The 22129-nt window shown below is 37.2% G+C and overlaps 1 protein-coding gene across 3 annotated transcripts in view; it reads left to right on the forward strand.

Moving 5' to 3' along the window:
* PPP1R9A (protein phosphatase 1 regulatory subunit 9A) overlaps positions 1–22129 on the forward strand; it is a 318841-nt gene that overhangs the window by 268623 nt on the left and 28089 nt on the right. The window contains exons 12-15 of one of the 3 annotated variants that reach the window (XM_032643664.1): positions 9950–10107; positions 10673–10916; positions 20588–20675; positions 20775–20858. In XM_032643664.1, coding sequence (XP_032499555.1) covers positions 9950–10107; positions 10673–10916; positions 20588–20675; positions 20775–20858 — 574 coding nt within the window. Of the gene's footprint in view, positions 1–9949; positions 10108–10618; positions 10917–20587; positions 20676–20774; positions 20859–22129 lie in introns of all 3 variants that reach the window. The other 2 variants (XM_032643663.1, XM_032643666.1) reach the window with 2 other exon arrangements.

Raw genomic sequence — 22129 nt, forward strand, 5'->3', positions numbered from 1 at the left:
AGAAGCCAAAAATTGAGAGAAGATATTTACAGCCCATGTAACTAAGAAAAAAGATTGTTATCGTTATCCAGAATATACTTAAAACTTACCCCAATCATAAGAAAATACAACTAACATAATAGAAAAATGGACAAAACACATAAGCAATCTGTTCACAAAAGAGGAAACCCAAAGATTGGTGAACATAAATAAACATTCAACCTCATTAACAAAAATAAAATGATTGGCAAAGATAAAGTTTCACAGTAATATGTGATAGCCAGCATGTAGGGGAAAAAGAGAAAACTCATACAACTATTTTGTTAAAACAATTTGATATTATCTAGTAAAATGGAAGATGTACAAATTCTATGGCCCAATAAGTTCACTCCTGTGTATATATATGCTCTCCAGAAATTCTTGTTGTGTACCAGGAGACATGTTCAGAAATGCACAGCAACATCATTCATAATAGCTACAGTAAAAAGTTAATTAATTCTAGTCAAACCTTTCAACGTAATGTTGAGCAAACAAAAAAAATGATTTGAAGAATATTATGTACAGTTCATTACCATGTGTATAAAGTTTAAAAGCAAGCAAAATTAATCAGTATATTCTTTAGAGATACTTTTGTGGAATAACTAGGAGAAAAAAACAGGGGTTACAACTAGGAACGGGACATAGAGAGGGCTTCAAAAGTACTAATTTTGTTTCTTAGGCTTGATAGTAGGTACATGGGTGTCTTTTTTCCCCCTTCTATTTCTATATGACTTACATATATGGTATACTTTTCTGCATAAATAAAATATTTTAAAATAAAAAAATTAAGTAGCATAATTAAAAGATGAGAATGAGAAAAACCACAAAAGATTTTTAGGCTTAAAATATTAGTTTAAGATTTGTAAGAAAAAAAGCCAGCACCAGCCAGACATTTACATTGATAAGGAAGTTCATGAGGTCTTTGGACTCCTCCAAGAAATTATTTTCTGCTGAGGCTGTAACTATGTGTTATCTTTGTGTTTCCCTGAGCCCTCAATGTTAGTGGCTCTTTTCTGCTACCTGTAGATATGAGGCCAGGCCAGACTCCTACCACCGCATCTGATTTATTTCCTGATAGAGTCTGAGAGTACATTAAACATTCACTTTTAGCACTGGAACCCAGAATTTTAAAAGAAAGTTAAAGGCATGATTAAAGTCAGAATTCATGAAATGGAAAGTTATTAAAAGGAAAGTGAATGCTTACACTACATCATCAGGAGTGTCTTATACAAGAGAATGAGATACAGAGCAGCGAAGTAATTATTCCATGCTGTCATGTTGTTTAGTTCTGAATTGGGGCAGGGGAGAATTCTTGACTAGATTCAAGCTTTCTTTATCATGCCTATAGATATAATTTTTTGGTAAACTTTCACAATTTTTATTTTTCCTGAACAGATTATTTTCAGTAATTTTTAAAAATATTTATTTGTTTATTTTTGGCTGCGTTGGGTTTTCACTGTTGCGGCGAGCGGGGGCTACTCTTTGTTGCAGTGCGCGGGCTTCTCACTGCAGTGGCTTCTCTTGTTGCAGAGTACAGCCTCTAGGTGTGTGGGCTTTAGTAGTTGCAGCGCGTGGACTCAGTAGCGGTGCGTGGGCTCTAGAGCACAGGCTCAGTAGTTGTGGTGCACGGACTTAGTTGCTCCGCGACATGTGGGATCTTCCCGGACCAGGGCTCAAACCCATGTCCCCTGCATTGGCAGGCAGATTCTTAACCACTGTACCACCAGGGAAGTCCCTTCAGTAACTCTTGATCCCCAATAAGTAATTTTGACCATGAAATACTATTGAATTGCACTAATTAAAGGTTGAACATTCCCAGTAAATCACTGTGGAAAATTTTAATGAACAAGCCAAATAAATGAGAAATCGATACTTATTGATTGTTTTCTGGCATATCATTAAAGCCAAAATCTGTTCTCTTACTCAAAAAGCAAAGCACCTAAATTGCCTGTCTAGTTTTGTGCAAGTTTTGCATCTGTCTATGTGTAAGCCGTTAAGACTTTTGTTGACAAATCAATGAGGCATTCAAAAGGAGGTATTTAGTGGCAAAACGGCAACTCTCCTTGGTTCCTGTTTCTCACTGCATCTTCATAAGTTCACAGAAGTCACCAGACCCTTCAGTCATACTGAGAATATGTATTAGTGCTAGAAGAGATCTAAAGTTGTTTTGATGGAAAGCAAGTTATTTTTTCAGAAGCTAAGTAATTTTCTGTTCATTTTAGGAAAAGTAAGCTACTTCATATTTTATTTTGGCTTTTGAGTATTTTGGCTTTTGAATAAAATTCAATTAAAATAAAATTTTATTCAAAAGCCAATTGAACTGTAAAGGTAGATTATGATCTTCTGGAAGTCAAGACAATTTTAACCCAAATGTGGAATGTAGCTCCTTTTCAAGGAAATGTCACAAGATAGCTGTGTTTTGAAGTGTTTCTTATATTTTATAAATATGCTCTGGTTCACCGTGGAATCCTAATTTTATAGATTGGAAGACAGCATATGATTATGCTAAGGTAAGCTGACTAAACGAATTAGCTGGGAAATCAGGGTGGAGGGATATAAAAGTAGGAAGGAGAAGATGCTGCACGGGGTGGTTTGTATATGAAGTATGTGCAGTGGGTTCCTGTAGATTATTTAAGATTTCACTTAAGATGTCTACCAGCCAAGAGGGAAACACAATCAATCATGGGGTCACAGCATCTATAGAATTAAAACTCGAACGATGAAAGGCTATTTCTGGAATTAGGACCAGAAAATTCTCTTGTGTGCATGGTTCTGAACAGTCTGCCAACCATATTGTTCCAGTAGTTATAGTACTGAGATCCTTAAGGTTTTTTTCTGTTAATGTGGGGCACAGACATCAGGTTATAACTGAATTCTCTTAGGTGGACATGAAGTAATGTTCTACTTCAGTGCTGTGCCCTGATTATTTCTGAGACCTATAGGAAATTCCACTTATGAGGAAAGTTAGGAAAAATTAGAACGTATTTGAAAATTTGAAACTGAAAACTCTGTTGCTTGTGAGTTTTCTGATGAAACAGAAGGGTTTGGGGCACCAAAAAGTCATTCTTATTTTTATTTTGGTTTTAATATTTGATTTATTCAAGTTATATTATCAAAAACCTAGTTCTTTACATTTTAAAACTTGATTTGCAAATCACTGCTAAGTGATCTTTGAATAATATTTACTTCCTATTTACAGACTTAGCTAATTGAACATGTACAAATATTTAAAGTTGCATTTATAAATTTTTTATATTTGATTTCCTTTTTAAGTACTATTGTTAGCAACTGACAGTCTTTGCAAGTACTTAAGAAGCTCTTATACATCTGTTCTATTAAACTTACAAGTATTGTGATCTTTAAAGTTTTCTTAAATCTTCTAATGCTGTATTATGCAACTCAATCTTCCTCTCAAAAGATACTGTGCAAGTATCTTTTGCACAGTTTTGGAAGCCAACAATTATCACCTCAGGTAACTTAGGTTATTTTCTACCAAAGACGTAAAATCTTAGTTCTTCCCATACTAATCAAGGAAGATGTTATGTCACAGTATATAATTTGGGGACTTGCCTAACTAGCATGCTTGGAATTACTAATATCCAGAGATTATTGACAGGAAAACTGATTAGATTCCTATAAGCAACCCTGAGTGAGAATACAGAAGCTTGTTTATTGTTGTCATGGCAAAGACACTATAGTGTTAAGAAAAGGATATGCACATAAACCACCTGCCTAGACCCAAGCTCTGACATGACTTCATAGTCCTACTCACAGAAGTCTGCAATTCCCAGCCGGTTTGCCCATTTGATTTGATTTTACGTTTCTTCAAATTTTGGGTAATGCAGATCTTTTCTATCAGAGTCTAAAGACAGCTTACAATGAAGGAGTCCGAAGATATTTAAATGCTCTGTTGTCTAAATCTCAATTCTGTATTCCTTTATGTTCTCAGAATCAAGCAACTCTTACAAGTATTTCAAATGATATATGATGGAATTTCGTTTTTTATATAGTTTTTTTCTGACTTGTAGTCACTTCTTCCGTGGGTAGTCTAGCCTAGTGGCATTACTAAAGAGTCATTCCTGAGATATGAACTGTAGAAATGATCCCTGAAAATATAGTCTTAAGAGATATAGACAGCAAAATTTGGACCTCTCTCCCCTTTGAGAATAGGAGTGTAGGTTGACCGTAAGCTGAAGAAGGCTAAGTTAAATATCAGACTGCACTGGAGAAGCACTACGTTAAAACAAATTACCAAATTATGTTTCAAAACCATACAGATAGTTTTGAGATTGCATTTATTCATAAATAGGTAAAAAAAGAATTCCTCAATGTTTTTCAAAGATTAGCAAATGAAATATATAGTTCACACAGCAATAAACTCAGACCTAATTAAAAAATTAAGAAACAGCAAGAATCTTCTGCTGGTTCTAAAATGGTAAGAAATCAAATCAGCCTCCTAAAATTTCATAAATACTACTTGGGATACAAAATTTATCAAGTTTTGGGTGGTTATAAAGAATTCGACTATTAATAGAGTTCAGAGTGAGAGTTACCCATGGATGGGTTCCTAACCAAAGTGCTATCATAAGATGAGCTGAAGTTGTATAACTTGGTCTCAAATTACCGTGTCTGATTCAGTACATCCTCCCCATACAATACTGAAACAAAGTAGTAACTGGAAGGAAGCTAAACTATAGGGCCCTTATTTAGTCCCAATCACCTGGCAGTGAAATAGCAAGGCAGGCAAACAGTCTCCATAGATGTGATGAAAGAACAGCCATCTCACACAGGGCAGGCTGACAGTCACAGGGATTTTGACAGAGTATCCTGAGCTGATACCAACATCTGATAATCCTGAGTCCTAGAACACGAGAACTATCAGATTGGAATGGAATTAAGATGTCTGTAAAAGTAAATTTACTGAATATGTGTTTTTTCGTTTTTATTAATTTTAACTACATAAGTAATATATAGAGTTTTTTTAATACCTAATGCAAAAAAAAAACAAAACACAAATTTAACATTACAAATAAGACTAAAGTACCTGTTGACCAACATCTCCAAATCTAATATCTTCTTTGGAGGTAACCACCATTATCAGTATGAAGTATACCTTTTCAGCTCGCTTGCTATGCAATTATATGCATATATTTACTGTTGGAAAAATGTATTTTATGTTGCTGGGATTTTTTAAATATTTAAAATGAATATACACGTTCTGCACCTTGCTTTAGTCACTTAAGAATATCTTGCTAATTTTTTTATGTCAGTAAATGCATTTGTTGAGTGCTTATAATGTACTCTTTCAAGCATTTGTATATCAATGCATTTAGTCTTCATGACAGTGCAGTTATTATTATGTTGTTATTATCATGCCCATTTTAGCAGCTGAGGATTCTGAGGGAAAGAGAGATTAGAGAAATTGCCCAATTTAGTGACAGAGCCACCGTTTTGGATTCTGTTCAAGGAAGACTAACTCCAGGTCTCCTCTCACGGCAACTATTGTACACCGCCTCTCTGAGGTGCATTAGCCTACCTCTGAATGCGGTGTGTATCAACCCAAAGCCCCATGGGTCCATCTTTTGTGAACTTGCAGTGACTGAACGATATGCAGATACTGTTCAAGTTTAAAGATGCCACCGAGTGCCTCGTTATGCTCGGCATTTCGGTTGACAATAGCACAAGCCAGGCGGTGTGATGGTATAAGGTGTGTGGGACTGTTTTTGAGGAGAATAATGAACATAAGAATGCGGAGCAGACCCCATTGTTATGCTGCACCATTCCCCTACTTCCCTCGCAGCCTATGTCTGATCTGTGAGCAGCATTCCATTTACGTCAAAAATAACGTCAATCTAGTGAAAAAACTGAATGACTCAGAGCATTACTGTAGAGAACTGGTCTCTGTGTGATATGATCTATAACATCCTAATTTCACAGAACATTTTTCATAACAGCTGCTAAAATTGTGATCGAATCCATTAACTTCTTTTAAAGGATCCAATGTGAAGCAATATTGAAGCTAGACTTAAAATGCAGGTGTACTGAGGTGGAGTCCAGTCAGTGCTAGCTGATGATAAAGCAAACATACAAGATTGCCATTTGGGGGCTGTCCAACACCAGGACCAGGCAAATTACTGAACAGTAATGGGGCAGAAGCCCCAGAATAATTCTCTCTGCTCTCAACCCTGCTGATAAGCAGTTCTCACGTTCCCTCACTCTATTTGTTCAGCACCTAGTGATGAGGTAGCTACTGCAATCCTGGATGTTATATACTATGCTAGGTCCTCCAGAGTTAGGTCTCTATTGCAAAAGGAACCATGTTTACAGAAGTAGAATGAGCTTCCTACTTGGTTCTTTTTGTCACCAGGTAACCAGAGTTGTTACTAAACCAAAGAAGAAATCATCCGAGAAATAGTTTTTCTATAGTTTTCAACGTCTTCCTTTTTTATGCTCTTCCACGAATGTGGAAGATTAATAACATTTCACAGTTACATGGTGGAGAAGTGAATTTTCTAGATTAGTCACATCAATTGTGGATTGACAGCTGAACACACTGAACTCTAACTGCATTAAAATCTTATTCTAATAATTTGTTGAACACTAGCTAAATTGGTGTGTACAGACTAGTGGCCTAGGAGTCAGAAAACTAGAATACGTAGTCACGGCAGCTCATAAACTAGATATGTGGATGAGGACAAGGCAGTCAAGTTCTCTGAGCTTCAGGAGAGGAAAAAATATACTTGGCTGCTCTGTCTCTTGGGGCTGTTGTGAGGAACAAATGAGATGATGTATGTGACAGTGCTTGGTGTTATAAAATGTACAGTCTAAATATGAGATAGATAAGTTGTAAGATGTGTGTATATGGCAGTATATCTAATTATATTATTGCATTCCTCCATGTGGTATTTCCACCTTTTATATGTAAACAAGAGCTGGTGAAGTTGATTCTCTCCCAATTGTCACAACTCCTAATGGGCAGCTACAGGTTCAGATTTTATTGAAAAGAGGAAATTAAAGTGATCAAGGAGATTATTTTTTCTTCATTGACATGTAAAAAATAAAGGGACTACTGATAGAAAATATTTAGCTGTCTTTAAATATACTTGAATGGTCTGACTTTTCTGAATATCCACTTTTCTTTCAAGAAAGGAAAGGCAAATGAAATGAAAAGGCAAGCCTGTACATATTTTTATTCAGTGGATGTATCTCTCAGGGAAAAATATATTTAATTTTATTTGTTAGAACCATACGCCAAGTGCTAAGTTCCATAGATAAGAAAGGTACAACCTGAGGTGCTTTCTTGTTTTGCTTTTATAATATAATATATTTAGAACATAATACTTCATAATATTTAATACTGTGAAAAGAATTTCCTGGGGGTAATGCTACTGTGAGAAATTGTTTTACCCTATTAATATCAGTACATATTAATATTTTCTACAGCTCAGTTATTTGCTTTATTCTTAATAATTTAAATCCAAGAAGAATTAATTGATCATTAATTTCTTGAACATTATGACTTCATTTAATGACTGCCGCTCTGAAAAGGTAAAATAGAGTTAATGACCAAACTTCATTATTTCTAAGGAGTGGCTACATATGCAAATGTAAGGAGCAGTAGCATTCCAAATAAATTCAACTAGTGGAACACTTTTCCTCAGCCAGTGCCTATTCAGCCAGTGTTCATGGGTAACCTACCCTCTTCCCTTTCAGAATTGCAACTTTTGAGTCCTGACTTAGACTCTGGGCAGCAACATTAAGGGTGGGGAGAGGCAGACTAAAGTGGTTTCTCCCTCTAGCCTTTACCAGGTCATTTTGTGTGTGTTCCACTTCACTCTTTTTTTCTTTGAGTCTTTTTATTTAAAGACTTAAACACTTCCCTTTGAAAAATCAGTGTAGTTTCTGGTGGGGAGAGAAGATATCCAAGAAAAACAAAATGAGACAAAGACGCATACACATAACTTGGAATATAAACTTAAAAGTTAATAAAAGGAAATTGGGGGATGGTATTTCTTTTAACTTTTCAGCTCTTTTACTTTATTTATCTTACAGTTTTATTGAGATATAATTGACACAGCACTGTATACGTTTAAGGCATACAGCATAATAATTTTTTTTTTTTTTTTGCGGTAAGCGGGCCTCTCACTGTTATGGCCTCTCTCGCTGCGGAGCACAGGCTCCGGACGCGCAGGCTCAGTGGCCATGGCTCACGGGCCCTGCCGCTCCGCGGCATGTGGGATCTTCCCGGACCGGGGCACGAACCCGTGTCCCCTGCATCGGCAGGCGGACCCTCAACCACTGCGCCACCAGGGAAGCCCCAGCATAATTTGACTTATATAAATCATGAAATGATTATCACAATAAGTTTAGTCAATGTCCATCATCTCACATAGATACAAAGTAAAAGAAAAAGAGAAAAAAATATTTTTTCCTTGTGATGAGAACTCTTAGGATTTACTGTCTTAACTGTCATATATAACATACAGCAGTGTTAATTATATCTATCATGTTGTACATTACATCCCTAGTACTTATTTATCTTATAGCTGAAGTTTGTACCTTTAACTACCTTCATCTAACTCCCCCTTCTCCCACCCCCACCTCTGGTAACCACAAATCTGATCTCTTTTTTCTGTGAGTTTGTTTGTTTGGTTGGTTGGGGGGTTTTTTTGAAGTATAATTGACTTACAACACTATGTTAGTTCCTGTTGCACAACATAGCAATTCGATATTTTTATACATTACAAAGTGATCACCACAGAAAGTCTGTTTACCATCTGTTACTATACAAAGATATTATGCTATTGTTGACTATATTCCCCACTCTGTCCATTTTATGCCCATGATTCATTTATTTTGTAACTGGAAGCTTGTACTGCTTAATCTCCCTCACCTATTTCACTCATTTCCATATCCCTTCCTCTCTGGCCACCACCTGTTTGTTCTCTGTATCTAAGACTCTGTTTCTGTTTTGTTATGTTTGTTCATTTGTTTTCCCTTTTAGATTCCACACATAAGTGAAATCATACAGTATTTGTGTTTCTCTGTCTGACTTACTTCACTTGGCATAATACCCTCTAGGTCCATCCATGTTGTTACAAATGGCAAGATTTCATTCTTTTTTTATGGCTGAGTAATAGTCTGTTGTGTACACGCACACGCACACACCACATCTTCTTTATCCATCCATCTATCAATGGTCAGTTTATTATACTTCATCCATAATACTAATAAATTAAGTACTTGTGGTGGTTTACCTGTTTTTTGTTTTTGTTTTGCTTGGATAGCCCGACCTTGTTTTATTTCCCCAGCTATCTTAAATTTGCTGTTGAGGTAAGTTCTTTGCTGGTCTTTCTAGAGAGTTCAAAGAAGCACAAGCTAAATTTTCAGAAACTCTGTTTTGGGTGGAAAAAAATATATTAAGACCAAAATGGTACAGTCCTTACAGTTACAGTCTTGGTAACTTTTGCTGTAGAAAATTTATGCCGATGGTCACCTTTCGTTATCTGCTCTTGACCTGGCACCTGACTTTTTTAGTTTTTTTTCTTGATTTCTAAGATCTCCCAACTTTGATACACCTTCTTGTATATTTGTTCATCCAACACTCCAGCATGCATTCTTGTAAATAAATAAATACAAGTGTGTGCTTTTAATAGTTATGTTGTAGAAAGGTTTTAATGGTCTTTGGATGTTAGATTTTTGTTGACGACTTGGTCATCTTTAGTGTTCGTTTATTCCCTTAGGCTTTGTACATTTCTCCTAAATCTCACTGATTTCTTTGTTACCTCTGTTACCAGACAGGCCGCCATGGTTGTCACCTGTTTCCTGCCTGGTATTACTGATAACCTTGAGATTTTGTTATCAGTGTCTGTGGTCTCTGTCAGTCCTCTCTAAAGTTTTCACAGATTATTTTGCAATATTCTTTTCTTAGACTTTAATGAAGCAGTCCCAGAGACAGAACGCCTGGATTCAAAAGCACTGAAAACCCGGGCCCAGCTTTCCGTGAAGAACAGACGCCAGAGGCCCTCTAGGACAAGACTCTATGATAGTGTCAGTTCAACAGATGGCGAGGACAGTCTGGAGCGAAAGGTGAGTGCCCCTGACTGCTTTCTGACTTGTGAGTTTGGGCTGTATCCTTGTTCCTACAGCTTATTGAAGATAATGATTTTCCTGCAGCCATATTCTGTATTCTAGTTGGAAACAGCTGGAATAGTTCACTTCTTTGTCTCCTAAATTCTTATTCACCTCGATATATCGTTGTAATTCAAATTCTTTCTGTACTCATTTGATGAACTAATAACCAAGAGCATTGTCCATATTGTCATATTTCATGATGGTGCTTTTGATATTCAGCTGTTGGTTTTATCTGATGGTAACTAATGAGTGTACAAGTCATTGTTTCTATATGTCTTAGGTATCTGTGGTAGCTACAAAGGTAATATGGTGAATTGTTGTGAACTATGTAGTCTTATCTGTAAACCAACAAAAATGGGTTTTCATAGGGATTTACTAAAAAAAGATCCATCTGATTTCAAAGTAAGTATCACATGGGACTGATGCTCAGTGGCATAACCTCCTTTATAATCTCTTATACCAACAGCCTTCAAACAGTTTCTATAACCACATGCACATTACCAAATCACTTCTGCCCAAGGGTTTGAGAACTTCTCCAGAATCAGATTCTGGTGCTTCATCCCTCACTCCAGTGGCTGGCAGTGTGCCCTTCTCGTCTGACCACATAGCTGAATTTCAAGAGGGACCCCTGCACCCAGAAAGGGAGCCTTCCTCCTCTACTGGGGGAGACACGTCATTCTCCTCTCCTTCAAAATCTGATCATGATATGGAAGAATCTCCTTGCCACCATCAAGCCACCACCAAGAAAATACTACAAGAAAAAGGTACCGTTAATTTTGTTGTTGTTTAGCTTCTGTTTTGTCTGACTTCACTAACACCTCAATTTGTGCCATGTAAAAATGGCTCTTTTCAAAAAAAAGAAAGCAACAAAAACAAAGGCCTGTGTCTTTTCATAACTAATAATTAATACTGCATTCCTTTTATATTATGGGACAAGAGAACACCCTTCTCTCTTTTACTTTTTTTAAACCTTTTCCTACCTGATTAGTATTTCACTTCTTCAGCTTTCTACAAGTTTACTACTGAAGGAAATTCTTCAGGAGGCCTTCGAGAGATTTTGTGTAATAGTAGCCCATAGTTTCAATAACTACTAACATAATCATTTAGAAAAAAATATGTATATATGAAAGTGAAAACAATATAGGTCTTAACCCATTAATTGGTTTTTATTTAGAAGAAATTTTCACAGTAATTTATATTGCAAAGAATGTGATAGAAAAGCTATGATAAACATAATGCAGGGAGATTAGTCAATAAATTTGAAAATATGCTCCTAGAATTAGCATCAGAATTTCATAGCAGTGTCAACAGATTGTTGTCCTTTTAATTGTGTGCCTTAATTTATAGAAGTAATAAATTCCTGTTTAAACAAATGAAATGATGCAGAGATATAGAAAGCATAGGTTCATTCTCTTCCTACCACATCTGATGTGTTCCTTTAAAGTAACCAAGAAGATTTGGTTATATTATTTTCACATCTGAAATGCACATAGGTATATATAGTGTGTATGTGTGTCCGTATGTATATATATACACATATATTTTAAACAAATGTGTATATATATATATAAACAAAAATAATTTCTGGTGTGTGTTTTGTTTTATATACTTTTTTTTATAAAAGTGAATTCTACAAATGACATTCTGCAGTTTTGTTATACACATGATAATATTTTATGGACATCCCTCTGGGGCAATATACACAAATTTAAATGACAAGATAATCTTCTATAGTGAGCCGATAATATAACTGAGGCAACCCTTGTAGTATTGATGGACATTTAAGTTGTATCCCAGGTGGGGGTAAGTTGTTGTTGTTGATTTGCTTGTTTGCTTACCACTGTGAAAAAGATATAAGCATTCTGATGCTTTACATTCTTGTATGCTGATGCTTTCATTTCTGTAGAATAAATTTCCAAAAGTTGAATCAGTAGTCAGAGTATATTGTACTCAGAGGAGAATGTATGGCTTTAAATGCTTTTATTGTAAAAAATAAATACTGAAAATAAATAAAATAAATATTCAAAATAAAGGGAAAGAACAACCAAAAAATAGAAAGGAGGGGATAATGAAGAGAAAAGCTGAGTTTAATGAAGTTTTATTAACATGAAAAGCCTGCTCTTAACACCTCCACAAAATAAACGCAGCAAAGCTATGTAAAAGTGAATAGCCCCCTGGAAGGACAGGTTAAGAAAAAAAATAGAGAAACCAAAAACACCCACAGCGTTTGAAATGAGAAAGGAGATACAGAGGTTAAAAAAAATTTTAAGATAGCACCCCAACTCTATGGCAGATTTGAAAATCTAGAGGAAATAGAGGATTTCCTACCAAAATATAAAGTACTCAAAATGGTCTAAGAAAAAGAAAACCTGAATAAGCCAATAAGTACAGAAATATAAAATATATTTTTATAGCTTCCATTTAGAAAGATACCGGGCCCAGGTGGTTTTATAACTGAATTCTGACTCACCTATAAAAAAAATAGATAGGAAAAGATAAAATAGAGCATCTATTTTATGTTAATTATTCCAGGAGATGTTTTTCATTTATTTTATGTAGCTAGAGTCTTAAAAGCTAGTTAAGATCATGTGGAAGAAGAAAATCTTATACCTTAAGAAATATATCTTATTTCTTATTATATAAGAAAATCTTATATAAAATCTAAATGTAGATTCATTTTAAATATGATGCTCATAAATTAAATCCAGAAGTGAAAATTACTTATATTCCATAATCATGTAGGGTTGATTATGGAAATGTAAGGATGGTTTAACATTAGAAAATCTAACTGTATGAATCATCATATCAACAAAGGAAAAGTGAAGTGTTATAATATTAATAGACATTGAAAGGAATTTGATACAATTTTTCAGACATTTCCTATAAAAACTTGTTAAGTAAAGAAGGTATTAGGAAAAAATCATCTAAATAAGATTAGTTATTCACCAGAGAGCAATGACAAAACATCATACTGAATAGTGAATCTTAAGCCACACAAAACTAGCAGATTATTTAGAGACACAAACAAAATGCTGAGGTTACAAATGGAATGACAAAGTTAATTACTTGGGAGGAGTGTCAGGGAACGAAAATGGAAGAGAATATACTGGGGACTTCCTAGGTATAAACTTCATGGGAGTGGGGTGAGAAGTGAAATGGGTGTTTATTTTACTGTTTTTCCTTTAAACTCTAAAATTATTTTATAAAATACTCTTGATTTCAGTAGACAATAATATATATACAAAGTTAACTGATAGACTCTATATGTCTAACATACAAGTAGCTTCGAAGAATTTTTTAAGTCAAGCATAGGCTGAGGTAATAAATCGTCAGTTTATTGAAGAGAAAATTCATGTTACTTATAAAATATGAAAAGGTGATCAACCTCATTAATGACCAGAGAAATAGTCATTTGAGTTAGATACCCATCAGATTACTTCCACCAACCAGTGCTAGCAAAGATGTGGGACACACTCATTCATTACAGATATGATTGTGCACCACTGCACTGAAAAGTCCATGTGCACTTATCTCTACCAGAGCAAAAGTTGTAATCTTTCTACAAATACATCCTGAACATAGAAATACAGTTGATGGTGGAGGCTCACCTTGTTTTGTAACTCTTAGTAAGTGTCATAGCTTTATCCCTGACATTTTCCCTGGTTTCCTTCCCTGAGCCTGTTGATTTGCTGGAATTCTCTTCCACAGACTGGTCCTAAGCACAAGTCTTCCAGAAGACGTTTTAAGGTAAAAAATAAGTACTTAGGGAGTACAAGATACTAGCGGAGGCAAGAGAAAATATGCCAAGCCTGCTGATTCATCAAAAGCAGTTGTAAAGTTGGTGAAGGACTTAGACTGTGATTTTGACCTACTTTCAAAAGAATGAAGGCTTCAGAAACTCTCATTAACTAACCTAAATTGTGGATTGTAATGGCACTTTTATAGAAATATACTTGTGTGAAGCCCTCTGTCATCTCCTCAAGGAAAAAAAAAATGTGTATAGACCTTACTTGGTTCATAAGGCGGCAAAAGAGCAGGAGCATATATTTTGGAAATATAGGTTAATACTTTGTAGTCCACTGTTTGAGTTTATAAGGCATAACTTAGCTGTCTGAAAGAAAGTGCTTTATAGTCGGAGAGTGGATCCCTCACACATGAAATCTGACTAAAATTTTTTTAAAGTGGCTACATCTTGTCTAGATTATTTCTCTTTTCCTTTTCCTTCTAAAAGCAAATGTTTCATCTCAAATTGGAGGAGTATTACATGGATGTGAGTTGTGCTTCACAGTCCATTGGCAGTAATATAGAGCAAAATGTGGTTAGCAGTGATTAGCATTAAAATGTGAGAATTCCATCTTTTCTCCAATACCGCCTTTGCTTGCTACTGCCTCTTCTTTGGGATTAAGCCTCCAGCTGTAGTAAGCAGGACCAAGAAATAGGGGGTGGGTAGTTTCTTCTCCAGAGACAAACTCTTAAGCTTTCCCATTTTTTAAATTTTCCTGGATTGGTCATGCGTCTGGGTAACTAGAAAGGAGCAATTAATTGAGCTTTTATAAAGTATTAACTTTATAAATAGTTACTAGTATGATAACCATTATTAGACATTAACTATGACCAGATGAAAGCAGTGCCTCACATTCTTTCCTTCCCTTGATAAAAGTTTCCAGCCTTGAAGAGCTTCCTGTGCCTTCCATGTTCACTAGTATTAATCCATTCATTCACGTATTTATTCAACAAATAGTTATTGTGCTCCTGCTCTGCGTCCGGCATTGTGCTAAAGGCTGAATATACAGTGATAATATTCCATCCTTTCCTGCAGGGAGTTTGCAAAAAAAAAAACTGTTTATCTGTCTCTCTGTCTCTGTTTCTCTCTCTCTCTTTGATTTATTGCTTGCTTGTTTGTTTGGTGACAGACCCTGTCTCTCTGACACCACACAACCACCACCATCAATAACCCCAGGAAGCCCCTGTACTTTCTGCCTTCCACTCTCAGGCTCTGTTGCACCTTGAAAGATAGCAAAGAAACCTATCAGTCAAGACTCTTTACATTCTGTGAAATCCTTGAGTTCTTTGCCATGTGAGACGAATCGACTATTCAGAGCAGGACTCAACAGAGGTTAAGTGTGGCTAGCCTGATTTACCTGTGTGTATGTGTTTATATGTGTGTGGTTCTTACAATTCACTGGCTCCTTAATAAAGGAACTAGAATGGGATTTGTACTCACAAGTACAAACTTCATACGTAACATGCCACTCCAGGAAATTCTGGTCCTTCTTCAAAGCTCAGCTTAAATCTCACCTCCTTTAGTGGACCCTTTGCACACCCTCCCCATTCCCGGGCAAAGTGAATTATTCTCTCTGATCCCACAGAAATTTTCACAGTTACTTCTGCTTCTGTCACTTTGTGTGTGATAATAAGTGATCAGGTTGTCAAGTGTGAGCCAGAGTTTTCTCACTTGTCTGATTCATCTTTGTATTCATAGCCCCTAGTAAAGTATATGCATATAATTGATATTAATAAGGTTCTTGGACAAATTAATAAGTATGTCACTCTAGATAATCAGTACAAGTCTTCTAGAACTGAGGTCGTCAAACCAAATTTGGCCCCCGCCCGTTTTTTTTTAAGGTTTATTTATTTATTTTATTTAGTTTTTGGCTGCATCGGGTCTTAGTTGCAGCACACGGGATCTTCATTGAGGCATGTGGGATTTTTTGTTGTGGTGTGCGGGCTCTTCGTTGTGGTGCATGGGCTTCTCTCTAGTTGTGGCGTGTGGGTTTTCTCTTCTCTAGTTGTGGTGCGCAGGCTCCAAGGCGTCTGGGCTGTGTAGTTTGCAGCACACGGGCTCTAGTTGAGGCGCGTGAGCTCAGTAGTTGTGGTACATGGGCTTAGTTGCTCTGCAGCATGTGGGGTCTTAGTTCCCTGACCAGGAATCGAACCCAGGTCCCCTGCATTGTAAGGACTGTAAGGTGGATTCTTTACCACTGGACCACCAGAGAAGTCCCGCCACCCCCCTTTTTTTTTTCCGATGAGATAAATGCTTTTATTTTATTTATTTATTTATTTATTTATTTATTTTTGACTGCACTGGGTCTTCGTTGCTTCACGTGGGCTTTCTCTAGTTGTGGCGAGCGGGGGCTACTCTTTGTTGCGGTGCGCAGGCTTCTCATTGTGGTGGCTTCTCGTTGTTGCAGAGCACGGGCTCTAGGCACGTGGGCTTCAGTAGTTGTGGCACATGGGATCAATAGTTACGGTGCACGGGTTTAGTTGCTCTGTGGCATGTGGGATCTTCCTGGCCCAGGGCTTGAACCTGTGTTCCCTGCATTGGCAGGCGGATTCTTATCCACTGTGCCACCAGGGAAGCCCCTGCCAGCCGTTTTTATAAGTAAAGTTTTATTGGAACACAACCACACTCAAACAGTTACATACTGTTTTCATACTCCAGTAGCAGAGTTGAGTAGCTGTGGCAGAGTCAGTAGCCCACAACCTAAAATGTTTACTCTCTGGCCTTTTACAGAAAGTTTGCTGACTCCTGGTTTAGACATACATTTTCTTCCACTCAGCATTGCTGGATAAACTCTGAAAATGTCTTAGTCATTGGTTGCTGTTTATCAAGATTTTTTAAAGTGATATACCATTACTTTTGATCTAACAAGGTACCACAAGGGTACTAATTAAGTTACAGCTGTAGTTGATTCCATTCCTGGGGCAAATTCTCCGTTCTTCAGTTGAACACCTAACTGAAGTTGGGTGTTTTCTAAATTGCACCAGTACCACATTCACAAGTCATAATTCTGTTGTCATATTTGTGGGACCTCAGTGGAAACTAGGATAGAAAGAATCCCATTACAACTGGCTAAATGATAAACATCTAACCCCATTTCAGTTAAAATTAGAGAAAGTAAAAGATTATTCCGAGAGGTTTGTTAAGCAAGTTATATAGCAATAAAGGGCATGAAAATATTTTCCCCCGTCTGTTCTTTGAGTAGCCTAATACTAAAGTTTTAGTCTCTGGACTTACATAGCAGTGGGCCTTTGTTCAGACAAGGTTGAGTAAATGAAGTACTATCAGTTTTCTATTTGTGATTTGTTCATTATTCTAAGTGTATATGTGGCCGTTAGCGCATTGCCTAACACAGAACATGTCTTCAGAAATATTTGTTGAATTAATGTCCTTGCAAGTAGAAATCTTTACAGGATTCACTTATTGTTATGTTGCATTAGGCCTTTATACATATAGAAATAGTAAATTTTATCATTGCTCGGAGGACGGCAAGGTTAACCCTAGCTGAGATTGGTAAACGAGACATGACAAAGAAAATACAATTAGAGTAACTACTGAAGGACTGAAAAAACAGAAAAGATAGGTAAGGAAGGCATATAAGGCAGGGAGATGGCATTGATAGAGACAGGCACACGTAAGATGAAATGACAGGAGTGGGGCTGTCCCAGCCTGCTGGAAGCAGTCTGTTTATTCAGGTTAGAGTGATTGCTCGTAAAATTGAACAGGTAGGTTAGGGCTATAGCTCTAGAATTTAAATACCTTAGATACCTTATCATATTACTAGAAAACCACAAGATGCTTGAGCAGAGGAATAAAAAGGAAAAGACACTAGGTATGAGGAAGATGAGTTAAGAGACCCTGAAAGGTGGAGGAGCAATAGACAATGACAGGGAAGAATGATATGAGAACTGTTGAAATGTATGTAACTTGACGAGATCAGGGGGAAGAGAGTGAGGAGGTCAAAACTGATCACAGGGTTTCTAGCCTCAGAAAACACGGTCTTGTCATTGATAGAAAGTAGGAAATCAGAAGCATTATGAGGGAAAGGTGATTAACTCATTTTTAGTAGAGGAGGTCTTGAGCTCGAGAGAGAAGCCAGGGGCTTCCCTGGTGGCGCAGTGGTTGAGAGTCTGCCTGCCGATGCAGGGGACACGGGTTCGTGCCCCAGTCCGGGAGGATCCCACATGCCGCGGAGTGGCTGGGCCCGTGAGCCATGGCTGCTGAGCCTGCGCGTCCAGAGCCTGTGCTCCACAACGGGAGAGGCCACAACAGTGAGAGGCCCGCGTACCGCAAATAAATAAATAAAAGAGAGAAGCCAGGGCTGGGAGGTAGATTTCAGAGTCCCCAGAATAAAAGAAGAGGTAGTCAAGGGTCTTGTTGCAGTGAGACTAAGAAGAATGCAGTCCCAGAAAAGGCCTTAGTATTTAGCTCAGGAGATCAATCATTACCTTTGAAAATGAAGACCAGGTTGCCAAAGATTAAAGCTGGGTCACCCAACATGAGGACTTGGACTTCTAATTGCTCGTCAAGGTAGTATTGGAGAGATTTCAAAAAGCCTAATGGAAATTCCACATACAGCTAAATAACAAACAAAAATGTCACAATTCTTTTTCTTTTCCTGAAATCATACCAATCCAATGTTGGTTTTTATGCGGACTAGAAGTTCTGAGGTACATTAACGATGGATTTGATTGATTTAAAGTGGGAAAGTGTATTATTACTTAATCTTGCCTCTTCGGCCTTTTGAAAGAGTTCATTGAAGTGTTCCTTGGAACACACTTTGGCAAATGTGTGAGATAATGATGTGAGGTTGCCTAGCAGCAGGCTCTCTGATGGGCAGAATCAGGCTTTTAGTCCCAAGATGTCCACATAACTGCCACACTAATAGGTTACAGAGTGTTGCCACGTACATTGCTTCATCTGGTCTTAGCACCACTCTTTAAAATATCTCCCAGCCACCTTTATTTCCGAAATTAATAAGGCAGTCTCCTTTTAACTTTGCACATTCCTAGCTGTTGAGAGTTGCTCTAGAATTTATTTGGAAGAATCCAGTACTTTCTTTCCTTCAGCTTCTGTTAAGAAAATTGAAATCCTGCTTTGGTTTTTTTTTAATGTCCATTAGTAAAATCACCTTAGAATGAGTTTGTGCCATGTGTGTATATTTTTTTATGTGCCTGTGTCACATCTGTGTCTATTTAATTCAGTTACCCAAAGAGTAATGATGCAAAGAGCCATAATAAATATTTGAGGTTAGAAGTGGATTTTGACGTGAACATATTTCTTACTCTTCTATTTGATTATGTACATTTCAAGGAATTGATTATTATAATCTGTGTATCATTAAAACTATGAAAAGCTCATTGCTAAAAATCCTTAGAGTATTTTTCAACATCCTGTGCTTCTTCAGAGCTTCGAAAATAGGCTCCTAAATGAGAACTGTGTGCACATCATGGCTTGTAAGTTATGTGTGTTTAGAAGTTTCTCCTGAAATAGACAAAAAGCATAAGCAAAATTAACTGCAAGGTTAATTGAACACTCTCTTAGGAGAATTACACTCCATGCCAGAAGGTTGCTGGATTTTCTTCTTAATTTTAAGAAGAGAAAGACACCAACAGACAATTGGGAAAGAGCAGTTTCATACACAGATATGCATCAAAGACACCCCTTGTTAATGATCTCAGATGACTGGATATGCTGAAATACAATGCCAAACAGCATTCTTTGCTAAATAGCTCCAAGTAGAGCCTTAGGAGTTTCTACCTTGTCCAAGGTAGAGTAAGTGCCACCAGTGGAATCTAGTTCCTACAACTGACATTGAATTCCATTGGCAAAGCGTCTCCTCTGATTGGTTTTTGGCATCATTTCAAGGGTCCCCATCCCCCAGCAGCTGCTGTGCTTTAGAGTGCCAGCGTAACTCGGAGAGAGGCAGAGATCATTCAGCTGCAAGCACTGGGGAGGTTTTGGCGTCTTCCACATCATGGGAAGCCAGCCAAGTTGTGCTTAAAGCCAACTTCTAAAAAAAGACCTTTCAAAAATATAAATGTTTTATAGCTGAGCTCCTGCTTGAGAAGTCTCCCCCATGTTCTGTCTCCTCTATCCCAAGACTGGCCACAAGCCATTAGCAAGGGGCAGATGAGAAGGGAAAGCTTTGACTCTCACTTTCTCCCTAATCTCCCAGACTCTCAGGGGTGACGTTCTTTATTGGACTTGGGACATATGGGGGAAGTGAGCTGGGGTCCTGTCAGAAGGTGCTAAAACCCAAAGGCAAGAAAGGCATGGAGGACAGAGCCCAGACATTTGAAGCAAAGAGTTGGAGCCAGAGAGGGAACAGAAGGAAAGTCATTTGGTCCCTGCTTTGAACGTAAAGAATGACTTGATAGTGTTTATTCTTGCTTATTTTTTTTCATTCCAGTTTATTTGAAGCTAAAATTCTTTGTGATAAGTATTGGGCTTCTGTCTAACAGGACCTCTCCTGGTTTGACTGAATGTTCCTCAACATAGCTATGTTTCCTGTATGTTAATAAAGGCATCCAGTATTTTCTTTTACTGTTAGGAATTGATGCAAACCCCGTAGATTCAGAGATGCAATGACTTTTGACAGTAGCTTTTTAAAAATGATAATAATTGCTTTTTTCACATATGTGTATATCCTAGATGGTGCCAAAGGTCCCAGATCACTGAGGGCATCAAGTTTGTTGGTGGTGCGAGGAGGAAAAATTAAGCGGAAGTTTGTGGATCTGGGGTAAGCTCTTCATGAAGTTAAAAAGCAAGCCCTCTGTAAGAGAAGGATTAAAGGAGAAAATGTCAAATCCCCCTTTCTGACTGTGTGCTGTCATTATAGGGCGCCTTTGCGAAGGAATTCCAACAAGGGAAAGAAATGGAAAGAAAAAGAGAAAGAAGCCAGTAGGTTTTCTCCAGGTAGCAGGTACGGGTGGGTGATTAAGAACAGATGTATCTCTGCATCTAAACTTTCTGGCCCCTTTCCGTTGTTAACCGGAATTAGCGGTCGGTCGTTACCTCTTTGCTGAAGTGATACAGCTAGAGGTGAGATGAAAACAAATTGCAGTTGGTATTTGTCTTACTCCGATTGAAGCCTACACCTGGCCTTGGGTAGATCCATTGGCTTAGTTGCAGAATTATGGTCACATGAAGAGTTTTAATAAATGTTTATCTAAATACAGTATAAATGTATCTATGTGATGTGTCAGACACATTTCAGCTTTTTTGCCTGGCTACCCACAATTCTTGTGTCTTCTGGTTATAAGTCTGAAAGGGTAATTTTGCATTTAAGTATATTGTTGGCTTTCAAGACTGTTCTGTCCACATGTGGGTAAGAAACACCAGTGTCTTACCCACCAGTGTCTCACTGAACTCAGCTATTAAGTTGATTTTTGCTGGCGCCATCAACTATGCTTACTGTTCAATAGAGACTTTCCTATAGAGAAGTGAACTTTGTATAGCACATTGTCAAGGTTTCCCAACTTTATGCTGAGATTACATAATTGTAAACTTAGGTTTATATAGGGAGACAATAAAGCACAGAGCTCTCTCTGAAGTCCAACTGCCTGGGTTTGAATCAGCGCTCTCCCAGTTACTACCTTTAAAACCTTCGACAAGTTATTTAGCCTCTGTGCCTTTGTTTTCTCATATATGAAATGAGGATAATAAGAGTAGCTACCTGTTAGTGTAAGGATTAAATGAGTTTTCATGTAAAGCATTTAAAATGGTACCTGGCACATAAGGAGGCGTTCAATAATAATGATAGCAATCTGCTATAATTCTTATTATTATTTGCAAGTTACAAAGAAGTTTTATATTTATCATTTCATTTGATCCTTACAATAAGATTGGGAGGGCAGATAATAATACCATACTTTATTGATGAAGAACTTCACCTTCATAGAATTTAATTGATTAGCCCATGATTATGCAACAAGCAATTAATGTCAGTTAGCTGGGGCTTGGCCTCCTGTCCAGATGTCTTTCCAACACTGCATGTCACCTCCTAGTTACTTAAGCATCTAATGATGTTTACATTTATTTATGAATTTTGGGAATCATCCCAATAGTATAGACTAAGGAAGAAACAGACAAAATGCTAAGAATAAAAGAATGTAAAATTATTTGGGGACCACCTATCCATTTTATAGGTTGTCCCCAGCTGTTTCCTTTTTTCTCTTTTCTGGCATACACCTT

The sequence above is a fragment of the Phocoena sinus genome, chromosome 9 (genome assembly GCF_008692025.1).
Source record: "Phocoena sinus isolate mPhoSin1 chromosome 9, mPhoSin1.pri, whole genome shotgun sequence".
NCBI lineage: Eukaryota > Metazoa > Chordata > Mammalia > Artiodactyla > Phocoenidae > Phocoena > Phocoena sinus.